Source organism: Chlorocebus sabaeus, chromosome 2, assembly GCF_047675955.1.
Source record: "Chlorocebus sabaeus isolate Y175 chromosome 2, mChlSab1.0.hap1, whole genome shotgun sequence".
Taxonomy (NCBI): domain Eukaryota; kingdom Metazoa; phylum Chordata; class Mammalia; order Primates; family Cercopithecidae; genus Chlorocebus; species Chlorocebus sabaeus.
In genome coordinates, this window is record NC_132905.1 from 93520621 (window position 1) to 93537088 (window position 16468).

Below are 16468 nucleotides of genomic sequence, written 5' to 3' on the forward strand. Positions count from 1 at the left end.
TGTAGTTCATTTTTAAAAACTTTTCCGTGTCTTTAAAATTTTCATAAGGAAGAGCTGGAGCAATTTTTTTGTTTTTTTTTGAGACAGAGTCTCGCTCTGTTGCCCGGGCTGGAATGCAGTGGCACAATCTTGGCTCACTGCAACCTCCGCCTCCCGGGTTCAAGCAATTTTCGTGCCTCAGCCACCAGAGTAGCTGGGGTTACAGGTGCCCACCACCACACCGGGCTAATTTTTGTATTTTTAGTAGAGACAAGGTTTCACCATGTTGGCCAGGCTGGTCTCGAACTCCTGACCTTAGGTGATCTTCCCACCTTGGCCTCCCAAAGTGCTGGGATTACAGTCATGAGCCACTGCGCCCGGCCTGGAGCAATATTTGGAGCTAAGCATATGGCAATGTTGTATTGCCTGTGCTCTTATTAGTTGAAAGCTCTTATTAGTCAAAATGTCCTAGTCAAAACTTGAGGAGGATTGCTCTAAATGGAGAAGAACACAACTCAAATAAAACTTGTTTCAAGGCAGAAGGACATACAAATGGCAAATGGCCTTGTCCAAAGTTACTCTGTCTAAAGCTACTTTAAGTTTTACAGGGGAAAAAAAAACAGACTTTAGAAAATTATGTGGAAAAGTTAGAGCAGATGAACTTATTCGCCAGTGTGCAAAGTGTCTGGGATCAATCTCATATTTTCAGCAACAAAAATAAAATAAAATAAACATTTGGAAGTTGATCAACATAGATATTGCCATTTTTCTCTCTTTGAGATAATGACTTGCCATTCATGTCTAGGGGCAGCCCACTTCCTAGACCTCTTCTCTTACATTTCTCCTGAGAAGTCTCAGAGTTCACCTCTCTTCTCATTGAGGCTTTTGTAGTCCTGGTATTTCTTTCCATCCATAATCTCTCTCATTCAGCATGAAATGAAGAGGAACCCCAGTGGAAAAGAGCATATGATTCAGTTAGAATACCTTATATGCTTTTTACCTGCTGACCCTGAATTTTTAATGTTTTCCCAGCTATAAAATGAAGAGAGAAAAATGACCACCTACCTCTTGGGGTATTTATTTTATAATTTATTCTTTCAAGATAATTTATTTGAGCACATGCTGGGCCAGACACTGGGCTGGTTGATTGAAGGGACTTTATGATCTAGAGGAATAGTTAGATGTGAGCATTCTATAAGTAGATATAATAACTGTCTATGTGAATATGGAGATGGTCCACCAATCTCAGGCCTTAGATTAAGTCTCCGAAAAGAGTTGATATCTCACTTGGTATTGGAAGATTTAGTAGGAGCTCAGTAAGTGGAAAAAGATAGTTAAGACACTATGGGAAGATGGATGTGTATACTAAGGCAGTGAAATTTATGAGAGTATGTTTCGTTTAGTGAAGTCATACTTTGGATGGATTCAGAGGTTTCAATAGAACCCAGGGTATGGAAGTGGGTAAAGATAAGAGCTGAGGCAAGAAAAGTTAGTAGGAATGATATGTAAAGGGCCTTCTGTGTCTGGACTTTTTTCTTGGCAATGAGAATGATGGGAAAAGGTCAATGCGGAGTGATTTACATTTCACAAAGCCTCTGACTCAGACAGCAACATAGAAGATTATTAGAGATAAGATGCAGAATCTGGGACCATATCTTTCATATTTACATCATCAGAGCCCATAACTCATAGTAGGTGTTCACCTCTGAAACTCGAGATGATAATTAACTGGGGTACCAAAGTCAATGAAACACTCCGGAGATATTCAGCACTATTCTTCAAATTGAATGTAAATGGGACAGGTTTGTTTGTTGTAACTTGCTTTTTCTTTTTTTTTTTTTTTTAAAAAAACCATATTTTGAGATATATTTATACTAATACATATAAATCTATTTCAGCCTCTGCTGTGTTTTATCTTATCTCATTTTTATTTTAATATCTAATCTCAGTTTTTAGATCCTACCCTGATTTGTGCTCAGGTACTGTTATGTTATATAAAACTCTCATGTGGAAGAAAGGGATGGCTGTGGGATTATGAAACCCGGCCTAGAGATACCTAAGAGGCTGTCCAGTCCAGATGCTTCTCTTCTGAGAGGAGCAACATGAAGCCCAAGGAGCTTAAGTGACTTGTAGAAAGACACCCCACTAATTAGCAGCACAGTTTGTGCTAGAGCCTTTGGTGCTGTCCTTATTGCTTGGGTTTATAGCTGTTTATACTGTGCATAGGGACAGAGTACTTCCAGTATCATTTGAAAAGACAGACATCTGATTTATGGAAACATTACTTATCACAGTGTCATGTTGTAGTAAACAAGATTGTGGAAAGGTGTCAGCAAGGAAAATTAATCTCAAGCTAAAAATAGGTACTCTTAACAGTTATGTAGAAAATGCATGCTCATAAAACATATCATCATATGCAACATCATTGCTTTTAGAATATTTTCCTTGTCTTAGGCAGGCTGTTCGAGGCCAAGGACTAGGCCAGTTTTCCCAAGAGGGCTTTGTAAGTAAGCATTGGTTCCATAAAGTCAACCTTAGTTCTTTAAAAGCATGTGGTCATATCTGATTAAATGAACATCATTCTTAATAGGACATGGCAGGCAGGACCTAGGTTACATAACCAGTGTTTTCAATTATGCCCTGGCAAGAAGGAAGACAGATTCTTATTGAAGTTATGCAAATAACTATATTGCCAAAAACTATGTATATATTCTGATTCAGTAAGAATTTTTGAATTCCGGAGGGGTCAGGCAGGGAGAATAAGAGGTCATTTACAAGTGATTCATTTCAGTTTACAAAAGCAGAATCTACAACATTATTATCATGTATGAAAAACTTAAGAGAAAGCAAAAAGGGCTTCCTTATATATAAGGAAAATAAGACATTAAAATAATATCAACAGTATTCCAGCCAAAACTACTATTATCCCTCACCAATTCATTTAATCCTATGTAATTAATTCCTATTCCACTGGATCTTGTGGATCTTGGGTTAGTCATCTAATGAACCCATCTGCTTCTCAACTAAAGTTCTGGAAAATTTGACTAAGTCCATGGATATGGTCTCAAAGTTCTTTACACAATGCCATCAGAAACGTGAACCCAAATGTATTTAACATATAACCCTTTACTGCAGGGCTCCGAGCAGTCATTCTTCATGAAAGATGAAGCATTTTTGCTTGTAGCTCATTACAAATAACTTCAGGGAAGTATCAAAGCAACACATGCTAACGAAAATATCTGTAGATGACAAAAAACTTAAAATGGGTATCATTTATTCGTTGCTTATAATTTTCAAAAGTGAAAGACTGGAAAGTCATAACAAGAATACTATATTTGATGAGAAAATTTGTTTTCTGTGACATGCAAAACAAAACTGTAAATTCAACCCCCCAAATTACTTACAAACATAATCATTAGGCCTATTTCAAAGAATACAAAAAACATTATATCTAATTTACGACAATAAATGGGCATAGCAAAAATCTTGATGTAATTATTCAGAGACATAATATACTCTGAATATACCAAGCATATGATGAGAATATCAAGAAACGAGATGTAGTAGGTCTGGAGTAGGTCCTAACATCTATCTATTTTTGTTGTTGTTGTTGTTGAGAAGGAGTCTCGCTCTGTTGCCCAGGCTGGAGTACAGTGGCCGGATCTCAGCTCACTGCAAGCTCCACCTCCCGGGTTTACACCATTCTCCTGCCTCAGGCTCCCAAGTAGCTGGGACTACAGGTGCCCGCCACCTCGCTTGGCTAGTTTTTTTGTATTTCTTTTAGTAGAGACGGGGGTTTTACCGTGTTAGCCAGGATAGTCTCGATCTCCTGACCTCGTGATCCGCCCGTCTCGGCCTCCCAAAGTGCTGGGATTACAGGCTTGAGCCACCGTTCCTGGCCACATCTATCTATTAATAAAACTTTATGAGTAGGTGACGGGAATTCCCAATTGAAAAACACTGTTGTAAAACATGCTTGATTCAGATTAAAGAAGGATCAAGTTAACATTTAAAACAACTGAAGTTATGGTTGATAACTTAAGCCCCTGTTGTCTGATACCAGGCAAAACAACAGTATAATCAATGTCTTTTTATTTTTATTTTTTATTTTTGAGATGGAGTCTTGCTCTCTTGCCCAGGCTGGAGTGCAGTGGCACAATCTTGGCTCACTGCAACTTCTGCCTCCCAGGTTCAAGCACTTTCCTGCCTCAGCCTCCAAAGTAGCTGGGATTACAGGCGTGCACCACCATGCCCAGCCAACTTTTGTATTTTTTTAGTAGAGATGGGGTTTCAGCATGTTGGCCAGGCTGGTCTTGAACTCCTGACCTCAGAGAATCTGCCTGCCTTGGCTTCCCAAAGTGCTGGGATTACAGATGTGAACCACCACGTCCAGCAATCAATGTCTTTTAGTACATTAATTTATTCAGGGGAATATTATTATACCAATGAAAGATATCCAGTTATATAGGCAATTAGATTTCCCCTTAATTGACAGAGATATACACAGCCATAACAATATTTTTTTGTTTCTGTTTTTTGAGGCAGGGTCTTGCTCTGTCTCCCAGGCTGGAGTGCAGTGGCCTGATCACGGCTCACTGCAGCCTCGACCTCTTGGACCCAAGCGATCCTCCCACCACAGCTTCACTGGTAACTGGGACCGCAGATATGCACCACCATGCCTGGCTAATTTTTGTATTTTTTGTAAAGACAGAGTTTCACCATGTTGCCCACACTGGACTTGAACTCCTGGGCTCAAGTGATCCTTCCACCCCAACCTCCCCAAGTGCTGGGATTACAGGTGTGAGCCATCGTGTCTGGCTGTCATAGCAGTGTTAAAGTGTTACCTTTACAGATTGCTGTTGGCATGTAACTCCTCAGTGCCAAAGCTTATACATCCCAGCGAGGGCTGTCCTTCTCATGAGAACCACATTAGGAAGTTCTAACTTTCCAACAGCCAGACCAGCATGGCTCAAAAGAGGTTTCAAATCCCTCTATTGGAGTCATGGTAACATCTTCTATTGGAAGATGGATTTTCTTGTAGAACACATTTCAGTCTAATGAATAAGGCAGGGATAATATAGCTGGATCATGTAACTTTTGGCCAAAAGTGACTTGTGGTGAAAAGTTTTGAGACTCATTTTCCGGCATCACTAGTGAGTTCCTATTGAAAGCAATTTTGAGTAATGGCAAAATATTTAAGTAAGTGTGGCATTTCCCAGTGACCTGAAGGAGGAAGGCCAAACTGGACAGATGACAGACAACTTCACTTGAAGGAGCACAAAAGGAAGACGCGGAAGGAGATTTGGGGGAACATTTGTTGAGAAGCATAAAAGATATGAATTTGGAGCACAAAATTCATTCAAAAGATGCTCTGGAATTTTCTAATTTGAAACTCCAAGATGGATCCTTACTGCAGGAAAGGGTATCATACCTCACCAATTCATTTAGTCCTATGTAATTAATCCTCGTTCCACTGGATCTTGGGCTAGTAGTCTCATGAACCCATCTGCTTCTCAACTAAAGTTCTGGAAATTTTGACTAAGCCCACTGGTATGGCCTCAGTTCTTTAAGCAATACCATCAGAACCTGTACCCCAAAGTTTCTAGCATATAATCCTTTACGACAGGCCTCTGAGCAGTCATTCTTCATGGAAGGTGACACATTCTGGCCTGTAGCTGAGCAGAGCCAAGTAGTCTGATACGTAACTTCATAGATAACCAGACCGCAGAGTTCAAGGATGCTTTCCAGCTGTTTGACTGAACAGGTGATGGCAAGGTCCTTACAGCCAGTGTGGGGACATGACAAGGGCCTTGGGCAAGAGCCCCACCCATGCCGAGGTGTTCCAGTTCCTGGGGGAACCTCAGGAGTGATGAGATGAACGTGAAGGTGCTAGACTTTGAGCACTTCCTGCCCATGCTGCAGACTGTGGCCAGGAACAAGGACTAGGGTGCCTAGTCTTAAGATTATGTGGAAGGCCTTTGGGTGTTTGACAAGGAAAGGAATGGCACCATCATGGGCACTGAAATCCGGCAAGTCCTTGTCACACTGGGTGGGAAGATGACAGAGGAAGAAGTAGAGATGCTGGCGACTGGGCATGAGGACAGCAATGGTTGTCAACTCTGAAGAGCTCATCTGTGTGATGCTGAGTAGCTGGGCACATTCCCAGCATCCCCTGAGCCCTGTCCTTTGCCCTGTGTGACACTGCGTATCTAGCCCCGAAGGCTTTCTGGTCACAGCACCCTCCCCATCTTGTCTCTCTTGGATGATGCTTGCCATGAGCATTCACCAATAAACTTGTTCTCTGTTCCCCCCAACCCAAAACCCTCAAACAAACAAACAAAAACTACAAGATGGGCAACAGAGAGAGTGAACACTGTTCAGGCCTCCATTCAAGAAGATCAGAGGGAAGAAGGCATCAAACATAAAATAAAACACAAAGAAATAGAAATTGTGAGTGAAAGGCAGAAGTCTGCAAGTCAGATGCTGGAGACCTGATATGTGCACGAAAGGAGTTCCAGAAACAAAAAAAGACCAGATAGAAGAGAGCTCATCATTCAGGAGATGCCACAGGGTCTTCCAGTTGGAGATGCTGCTGCAGAGCTTCCCTACTCCCTTATCTTATGACTGCAGGAAAACCAGAAAGGGTGCTGCCTGAGGATCAGAAACTATGGGAGAATCCCTGAAAGGTTAGAAAGCAAAAACGTTTGGTTTGAAGAAGGAAATCAAGGTCCAAATGCCTGTCAGAGATGGGAGTGGCTCCATGGGCCCTGCACAGCCCCAGTGGTGTGTTCCCTGGGCATGGGCTTGAAGCTTGAAAGGCAGAGCCCACTTCCATCCTGCTCTTAAACCTGGCTGTGGTCAACACAGTGGTCAACAGAGTGGTCAACAGGGCAGGGCAGTGAGCATTGAGTTGGGTGGGGAGGCACAGGAGGTCTGAGGGAGTTGTTCTTACTCCAGAGGGACAGAGAGAGGTTTAGATATTGGCAGTCAGCCTCCACCTGGCTGCACATTAGAAGTCTCTGGGGAGCCGTTAAAGCTATTAGGTTGGTGCAAAAGTAATTGCAGTTTTTGCCATTAAAAATAGTATGACAGGGATACATTTGAGATCAATTAAGACAGAAGCGTCAGGCAGGAACTCCCAGGTGAACTTAATGTTTTATCAATGTCGAGAGCCACTTCTGTAAAGGAAAACATTGAATAATAGTGAAATCAAGAATTGTAAACTATCTTGGAAAAATCTAGGAGTTCTGGTATCACTAGTGAGTTCATCACTATGGATGGGGCTATGTGAGAAAGGAGATATGTGAAAATATCCATTATAAGGATAGTGTTCATGGATGAGGGATATGGCGAAAAGAAGGGAAATAACTCTAAGTGTTCCAAAGGGCGCATCTCAATTGCGGGTGAACCATCTTGATGGGAACCCATGTATTGAGTAATTGTGAATGTTAATAGAGAATTATGTTTAATGATGACTATCATGAATAGGAAACTAAACAGTAGTGAAATAGAGAAGCATTTCAGAACATTTATGTTAACGAGGCCGGGGGGCAGAGCTGAGGAAAACAGAATGAAGAGAAACTTTAGCCAGCAAGAGTAAGGAAAGGAAAAAAGCATAAGAGAGAAGACAGGCTGTCATGAATTACTATAGCAGAAGCAATTGAACTAACTGTATCAGTTGTTCTAATAAATTTGAAAAGGCTAAAATTTCCTAGAAGAAAAGAGATTATCCGTTTGGATTTTTGCACAGCTGTTCTACAGTTGAGAATATCTCTGACTATGATTGTGCATTTTCTGTTCCTCCCTTTAATCCTGTGAATTTATTCTTCTTGTATTTTAAAACTCTATGTTATTAGGCACATTCGTATTTATGATTGTTATGGCTTCCTGATGGATTGACTCTTTTGTAATTATCAGCTGTCTTTTACAATTTCTGATAATACCCTTTGTCTTTATATCTGTATTATATGATAATAAAACTACTCTAGATTTCTTTTGCTTATGGTTTGCCTGGGATATTTTTTCCATCAATTTCCTTTCAACTTCCTATGTCTTTGCTTCTATAATGTCTTTTGGAAACAGGATCTGATTGGGTTTTGTGCATTTTTTTTTTTTTTTTTTTTTTTTTGAGACAGTCTCACACTGTCTGGAGCGCGGTGCATGATCATAGCTCACTGCAGCTCGACTTCCCTCCCAGGCTCACGTGATCCCCCTGCCTCAGCCATCTGAGTAGCTGGGACTACAGGCATGCACTGCCATCCTCAGCTGATTTTTAAGTTTTTTATAGAGAGAGGGTCCCACTAGTTGCCCAGGCTGGTCTCAAACTCCTGGGCTGTAGTGATCCTCCCTCTTTGGCCTCTGAGAGTGCTGGAATTATAGGCATGAGCCACTGCACCCAGCTGGTCTTGAGCATTTTAATTCATCTTGATAATCTCTGTTATAAATTGGAGTATTTAGTTCATTAAGAATTAATCATTCACATAATTGTGTTTATATTTACTATTTCATTGTTTTTTCTATTGGTCTCCGTATTTATTTATTTTATTTTTTATTTTTATTTTTAGAGACAGAGCGATCTTGGCTCACTGCAACCTCTGTCTCCCAAGTTCAAATGATTCTCCTGTCTCAGCCTCCCAAATAGTTGGGACTACAGGCGAGTGCCACCACATGAGGCTGTTTTTGTATTTTTAGTAGAGATAGGGTTTCACCATGTTGGCCAGATTGGTCTCGAACTCCTGACCTCAAGTGATCCACCCACCTCGTCCTCCCAAAATGTGGGGATTACAGGCATGAGCCACCACGCCCAGCCCCATTTCAATTTTTATTATTTACAAATACAATTTCCACTTTATTTTTCTCCAGAGAATGGTTTTTCTTCCGTCTTTAAGGCCTCAGCTCCTTTCATGGGCTTTGGTCAGGGTCGTGGGGCAGCACCCGCAGGTCTAAATAGGGGTGGAGGTGTTCGGTCCTTGCAAGCTTCACGAGACTGATTCCTCACTACTTTGTTTTAATATTATAAACTGCACAACTCACCCAGTAATGTAGTTTCATATCCAGCTTGGGAAGCACACAGGCATTGAAGAAGCTTGCCTAGAAGTGTCCCTGACTGCTGTGGCCTCCACTGTGTTTCAAATGACAGTTTCTTAATGGCCTTGTTCTTGGGCACACATCAGGTATAGTTCATGCAGCAAATAGGCTACACGTGGCTGTGGCCCTTTTTGGTATGACCTTTGTTCCTTTTATTTGTCATCTTGGAGGCACAGACTGGAGCTGGTCTCCCATTTTCATTCCTCTGTTTTATACTTTTTTGCTTTCTTTTGGGCTATATGAATATATTTTAGACTTCCTTTTAAACTTATCTACTGTATTTTTAACTGTGCCTCTTGGCATTATTTGGTAGTGGTTGCTCTAGTCACTATAATATGTAAATATTTAAAAAATTTTTTATTTCCATAGGTTTTTGGGGGACAGGTGGTATTTGGTTACACAAGTATGTTCTTTAGTCACCACTAATTTGTGAGATTTTGGTGCACCCATCACCCAAGCAGTGTACACTGTACCCTATTTGTAGTCTTTTATTCCTCACCCCCTTCCCACCCTTTGCCTCTGAGTCCCCAAAGTCCATTATGTCATTCTTATGCCTTTGTGTCCTCATAGTTTAGCTCCCACTTATGCGTGAGAACATACAATGTTTGATTTTCCATTTCTGAATTACTTCACTTAGAATAATAGTCTTCAATTCCATCCAGGTTGCTGCGAATGCCATTAATTCATTCCTTTTTATGACTGAGTAGTTTCCATTGTTTGTGTGTGTGTGTGTGTGTGTATCATATATATATATATGTATGTATATCACAGTTTCTTTATCCACTCATTGGTGGGCATTTGGGTTGCTTCCATATTTTGGCAATTGCACATTGTGCTGCTATAAATGTGTGCGCAAATATCTTTTTTGTATAATGACTTCTTTTCCTCTGGGTAGATACCCAGTAGTGACATTTCTGGATCAAATGGTAGTTCTACTTTTAGTCCTTTAAGAAATAGCCATACTGTTTTCCAAAGTGGCTGTACTAGTTTACATTCCCACCAGCAGTGTAGAAGTGTTCCCTGTTCACTGCATCTACACCAACATCTATTATTTTTGGATTTTTGATTATGGCCATTCTTGCAGTAGTAAGGTGGTATCACATTGTGGTTTTGGTTTGCATGGGCTTTGGTTGGGGTCATGGGGCAGCACCTGCAGGTCTAAATAGGGGTGGAGGTGTTCCCTGATCATTAGGGATGTTGAGCATTTTTGCATATGCTTGTTGGCCATTTGTACATCTTCTTTTGAGAATTGTCTATTCATGTCCTTAGCCCACTTATTGATGGGATTTTTTTTTCTTGGTAATTTGTTTGAGTTCATTGTAGATACTGGATATTGGTCCTTTGTCAGATGTATAGATTGTTAATATTTTCTCCCATTCTGTGGGTTGTCTGTTTACTATGCTGACTGTTCCTTTTGCTGTGCAAAAGCTCTTTAGTTTAATTAAGTCCCAGCTATTTATCTTTGTTTTTATTGCATTTGCTTTTGGGTTCTTGGTCATGAAATCCTTTCCTAAGTCAATGTCTACAAGGGTTTTTCTGATGTTATCTTCTAGAATTTTTATAGTTTCAGGTCTTAGATTTAAGTCTATGATTCATCTTGAGTTGATATTTGTATAAGGTTAGAGATGAGGATCCAGTTTCATTCTCCTACATGTGGCCTGCCAGTTATCCCAGCACCATTTGTTGAATAGGGTGTCCTTTCCTCACTTTATGTTTTTGTTTGCTTTGTCAAAGATAATTGGGTTTATTTCTGGGTTCTCTATTCTGTTTCATTGGTCTGTGTGCCTGTTTTTATACCAGTACCATGCTGTTTTGGTAACTGTGGCCTTATACTGTAGTTTGGAATCAGGTAACATGATGCCTCCAGATTTGTTCTTTTTGCTTAGTCTTGCTTTGGCTATGTGGGCTCTTTTATGGTTCCATGTGAACTTTAGGATTATTTTTTCTAGCTCTGTGAAGAATAATGGTGGTATTTTGATGGGAACTGCATTGAATTTATAGCTTGCATTTGGCAGTATGGTCATTTTCATAATACTGATTCTACCCATTTGTGAGCATGGGATGTATTTCCATTTGTTTGTGTCATTGATGATTTCTTTCAGCAGTTTTGTAATTTTCCTTGTAGAGGTCTTTCACCTCCTTGGTTAGGTATATTCCTAAGTATTTTATTTTTTTGCAGCTATTGTAAAAGTAGTTGAGATCTTGATTTGATTCTCACTTGGTCACTGTTGGTGTATAGGAGAGCTACTGATTTGTGTACATTAATTTCATATCTGGGAACTTTGCTGAATTCTTTTATTAGTTCTAAGATCTTTTTGGAGGAGTCTTTAGGGTTTTCTAGGTGTTTAATATATATTCTTAATATCTCACAGTCTACTTAGACTTAATGTTATAACACTTTCAGGTAATATGCAGAAATATTGCCATCATATGCATCCATTGACTGTTTCCCATACTTTATGCTATACTATCCTGTGTTTCACTTTTCCATATACCATCAACTCTACTATGTAATGTTCCCATTGAACAGTCTCCTTCTTCTTTTTTTTTTTTAGTAGGGAGTAATCTTTTGTGCTTACCTAGACTTTTAAATTTCTGATGCCTTTTGAAGAGTGAAGTTTCCATCTGGTGCCATTTTCTTTCAGCCCAAAAAACTTCCTTTAGTCATTTAGCTTTGTTTCATAGTGCAGGTCTGCTGGCAATAAGTTCTTTAGTTTTCTTTTGTCTGAAGTGTCTTTACTTTGCTTTCATTCTTGAATGATATTTCACTGGATATAAAATTCTTAGTTGACAGGCTTTTTTTTTTTTTCCTTTCAACACCTTGGATCTGTTTTTTTTCCCTTCTGTCTTCTGATCTCCATAGTTTCTGATGAGACATGAAAATAATTTGAAATCTTGTTTCCTGTAGGTAGTGTATCATTTTTCTGTGGGTGCTTTTAAGATTTTCATTTTATCTTTGGTCTTCAGCCATTTGATTATGATATGCCTACCTATGATTTCTTTGGTGTACTTATTATTATTGGGGTTTTCTGAGAGTCTTGAATCTGTATCATTTACCAAATATAGAAAATTTTCAACCATTATATTTTCAAATATTATTTCTGCTCCATTTGTTTTCATTTCCCCTTCTGGCACTCTACATATATGTTAAATCTTTTGTTGTTATTCCACATTTCCCTAAGGCTTAAAATATTTTTCAGTCTTGTTTTTCTTTGATCTTCATATTGGATAATTTCTACTTATTTAAGTTCGCTTATTTTTGTCTTTGTCATTTTCATTCTACATCCAGTCTAGTAAATTCTTTATTTCATATATTGTATTTTTCAATTCTGAAATGTTACACTTGTTTGATTTTTATAATTTCTATTTTTCTATTGAGAATGTCAGTTGTTTCATTCATTGCAAGCATGTTTGCCTTTACATCTTTGAGCATAGTTTTAATAGCTGCTTTAAAATCCTTGTCTGCAAATTCCAGCATCCACGTCTTTTCTGTGTTGGTCTTCACTGGTTGTTTTTTCTCCTGAGAATGAGTAACATTTTCCTGGTTCCTTGTATGTTAAGTATTTTGGATGGTATCTTGAACATAGTGAGTCTTGTGTTGTGGAGATTCTGTATTTTTACATTTTCCTGAAAAACATTGTCTATTGTGTTTGTTTCAGCAGGCATTTACTTTGTTGGACCCAAACAGCAAACTCTATGTTTCTAGTAGCAGCTATCCTATTACTTAGGATACTTTCAGTTGTACTAAGATCAATCTCAGTTGTGAATCAGAGGGTAAAATTCTCTGTTTTTTTTTGTTTTTGTTTTTGTTTTTTTGAGTAAGGATCTTGCTCTGTCACCCAGTTGGGAGTGCAGTGGCATAATCATGGCTCACTGCAACCTCAGACTCCTGGGCTCAAGCAATCCTCTTGTCTTAGCCTCCCAAGTAGCTGGTACTATGGGCATACATCACCATGCCTTGCTAATAATTTTTTTTTTTTGTAGGGAAAGGAGCTTGCTATGTTGCCCTGGTTGGTCTTGAACTCTTGGCCTCAAGTGATCCTCCCACCTAGGCCTCCAAAGTGTTGGGATTACAGATGTAAGCCACCATGCCCCTTCTCAAAAGTCTAAATAAAATACTAGCAAAATATATTCAGAAGTGAATTAAAGATAATTCATCATCAAACAGAATGTATTCAATTGCCATAATTCATTACATGAAGTGATTAATGGAGAAAAACCATATGATTGCACCTATAAATGCCAAGAAGATATTTAATATAATTTATCAGATATTTCTAGTTAAGAATCGATTAAAATATAAGTAGAAGGAAACAACTTAAAATACAAAATACATTTATCAGAGGTAATTATAAATATCATAATGAACCATGCAATACTGAAGCATTTCTATTAAAATGAGAAGCAAGATAGGCATACCTGTTATCACCATATTACTAAACATTGTTTTAGGAGCTGTAGTTATTGTAATAATGTAATAAGTCTTATGTATACAAGACATAGATAAAATTTAAAAATTATCTTGGCCAGGCGCGGTGGCTCAAGCCTGTAATCCCAGCACTTTGGAAGGCCGAGACGGGTGGATCACGAGGTCAGGAGATTGAGACCATCCTGGCTAACACTGTGAAACCCCGTCTCTACTAAAAGAAATACAAAAAAACTAGCTGGGCGAGGTGGCGGGCACCTGTAGTCCCAGCTACTCGGGAGGCTGAGGCAGGAGAATGGCGTAAACCCGGGAGGCGGAGCTTGCAGTGAGCTGAGGTCCAGCCACTGCACTCCAGCCTGGGCGACACAGCGAGACTCCGTCTCAAAGAAAAAAAAAAAATTATCTTTATTTGCATATGATATAATTACATGCCTAAAAATCTTTAAAACTCTAGTGAAATGCATTAGAATTGGTAAGATGGTTTATTAAGTTTCTAGATGAAAGAAAAATATACAAAAATTTGTAGGTTTTGTTTACATTAATAATTATAAGTAGTAAGTTAAAATGTAAGAAGGAAAAATATCCCATTCATGGTAGTGATAAAAATCTGTAAAATGTTTAGGAACAAATTTATCAAGAGACATACAGGTCCTCTATGAAGAACATAATTTAATTTTATTCTGAAGGACACTAACAAATACTGAAGAAATAAACCTTCAATGTCCCTGGATAGAATGACTTAACAACAAGGAATGAACATTTTCCAAATTAATAAATGTTTAGTGCTATTTCAAGCAAAATCCTAGTTTTTAATTTTTGGAACTAAGAAACATTATCTTAAAATGTCTTTGGAATAATAATTGTCTGAGAGGAGCCAAGAAAATTTTGAAACAGACTTTGTGTAACAACTTGACTTTCCAAATATTAAAATATGTCGTGTAAGCTACAATGATAAAAGCAGTATATATTTATATGTATATCTGAGAAATATATTTTTATTTATATACGTTTATATAAAATATTTTAATTTTTATTTTCATTGTATCAGTATTTATATGTAGGATAGTGTAGAAACAAATTTATGTATATATTATAATAAATGACAAATATATAATTTGGATTTAATGGGAAATGATGGTTTATATATAATATAGGCAAAATTTCCCATCTATCTGGCAGAAAACAAATGTAGACATTGACTTTACATCATATACTAAATTAAATTCCAGATGGATTAAAGCTCTAGATATTAATAACAATATAAAGTAATAGAAGGATATTTTAGAGAATAAAAGTTAGATAAATTTGCCCATAAAAAGACTAAAAATTAAAAAAAAATACAACAAAATCTGTAAAAACTATAGACTGGAGAAAAACATTTGTAACATGACAAAGGGTTAAAATTTTTAATATAGAAAGATACTCTAAAAATTGATAGTAAAGGACAAACAACTGAAGTAAAAATGAGCAATGCATTCACTGCAATGTCTTCAAAAAGAAAAAAATCAAATAAAATGGGCAAAACATATAAAGACAATTATTTGAAGAGGAAATAGGAATAGCTAAAAATTTATAAAAAATATGCCCTTATTTTCAATAATGATAAATGTATAAATGAAACAAAAAATGAAATTCTATTTTCTCCTCAACATATTGGTAAACATTAGAAATAATAATTATCTTCACTGGTTATGAGGATAAAGGAGAAGGAGACATTTATATATCACTGTGGGGATATGAATTGCTGCCACCTTTTTGAAAACTAGTAAGAATAACCTCACCATTTTATTCAGTTTAGTATAGTGTTATTTGTAGTGGAAGAAACATACAACCATTCAGGACACCCATTGACTGGGGAATGTATGAATAAATTATTATATATTTAATATGAAGCAGATGTTAAAAATAATGATTCAATAGGATCGATCATATGAATTAACCTGGACAAATGTCCATGGTACATTGAGCTAAAAATGAAGTCATGCAGACTGTGTTCCCATTTGTGTTTCAAAATCACAAAAATAAAAGAAAAATGACAATCAATTCCCCCCTAAAATAGCCTTTATGTATTAGGATGCAGAGGTACCCTATCACATTTTTAATACTGATTATCACAGGAGGGTGGGATTGGAGGGTGTGTGTGGCTTAATTTGCACCCACGAACTTGCAGTACCTCTGTAATAAAAATAACCTGATATTTTAAAAGGCTGGAACCCATTTTGTAAGTTGAAAGAGCATCAGGGAGGAGGTGTAGACCTAGTCCTTCCCCTAACCCACAGTGTGACATTTTCTGCCTTTATTTTCCTGTCTCTGAAGTGTGGGTGGTAATGACTGCCCTACCTACTTAGTGAAGATAAGATTAAGGATGAAGACAAATACAGTTTGAATAGTTAAGACATTGAAATGCAAGCTGTTGTCCTTAAGAAAATTCTCAAACACTCTCACTTTACATAACGCAGGTGACAAAATCACCCGAGGAAGCATCGTCCCTTCCCAATGGCGATGTAGTGGGAGAGGCACCGAGCACCACAGAGGTAAGCGCTGGTGTCTCGAGCCATCGTCCTCATGCGAGTTTCCTCAGAATGTCTACTTCGTCCTAATATGTCTCTCTCTCTATCCATCCACTCATTAGTCTATTATCTATCCATCTATCTAATCAATCATCTATTGTCTGTATCTATCCATCCATATTAGTCTGTTTTCATACTGCCGTAAAGAACTGCCCAAGACTGGGTAATTTATAAAGGAAAGAGGTTTAATTGACTCACAGATCAGCGTGGCTGGGGAAGCCTCAGGAAACTTACCATCATGGCGGAAGGTGAAGGGGAAGCAAGGCACCTTCTTCACAAGGCAGCAGGAAGGAGAAGTGCTGAACAAAGAGGGAAGAACCCTTTATGAAACCATCAGATCTCGTGAGAACTCACTCACGATCACGAGGACAGCATGGGGGAAACCGCCCCATGATTCAATTATTTC

The 16468-nt window shown here is 38.3% G+C and overlaps 1 protein-coding gene and 1 pseudogene across 10 annotated transcripts in view; both read left to right on the forward strand.

The window, feature by feature from the left end:
• Positions 1-16468, forward strand: part of GET1 (guided entry of tail-anchored proteins factor 1) — a 134522-nt gene that overhangs the window by 102307 nt on the left and 15747 nt on the right. For all 10 annotated transcript variants that reach the window (XM_037984813.2, XM_037984817.2, XM_037984818.2 and 7 more), the window contains one exon: positions 15952-16026. In XM_037984813.2, coding sequence (XP_037840741.1) covers positions 15952-16026 — 75 coding nt within the window. The remainder of the gene's footprint in view (positions 1-15951; positions 16027-16468) is intronic.
• LOC140710193 (myosin light polypeptide 6-like) lies at positions 1697-7268 on the forward strand (annotated as a pseudogene).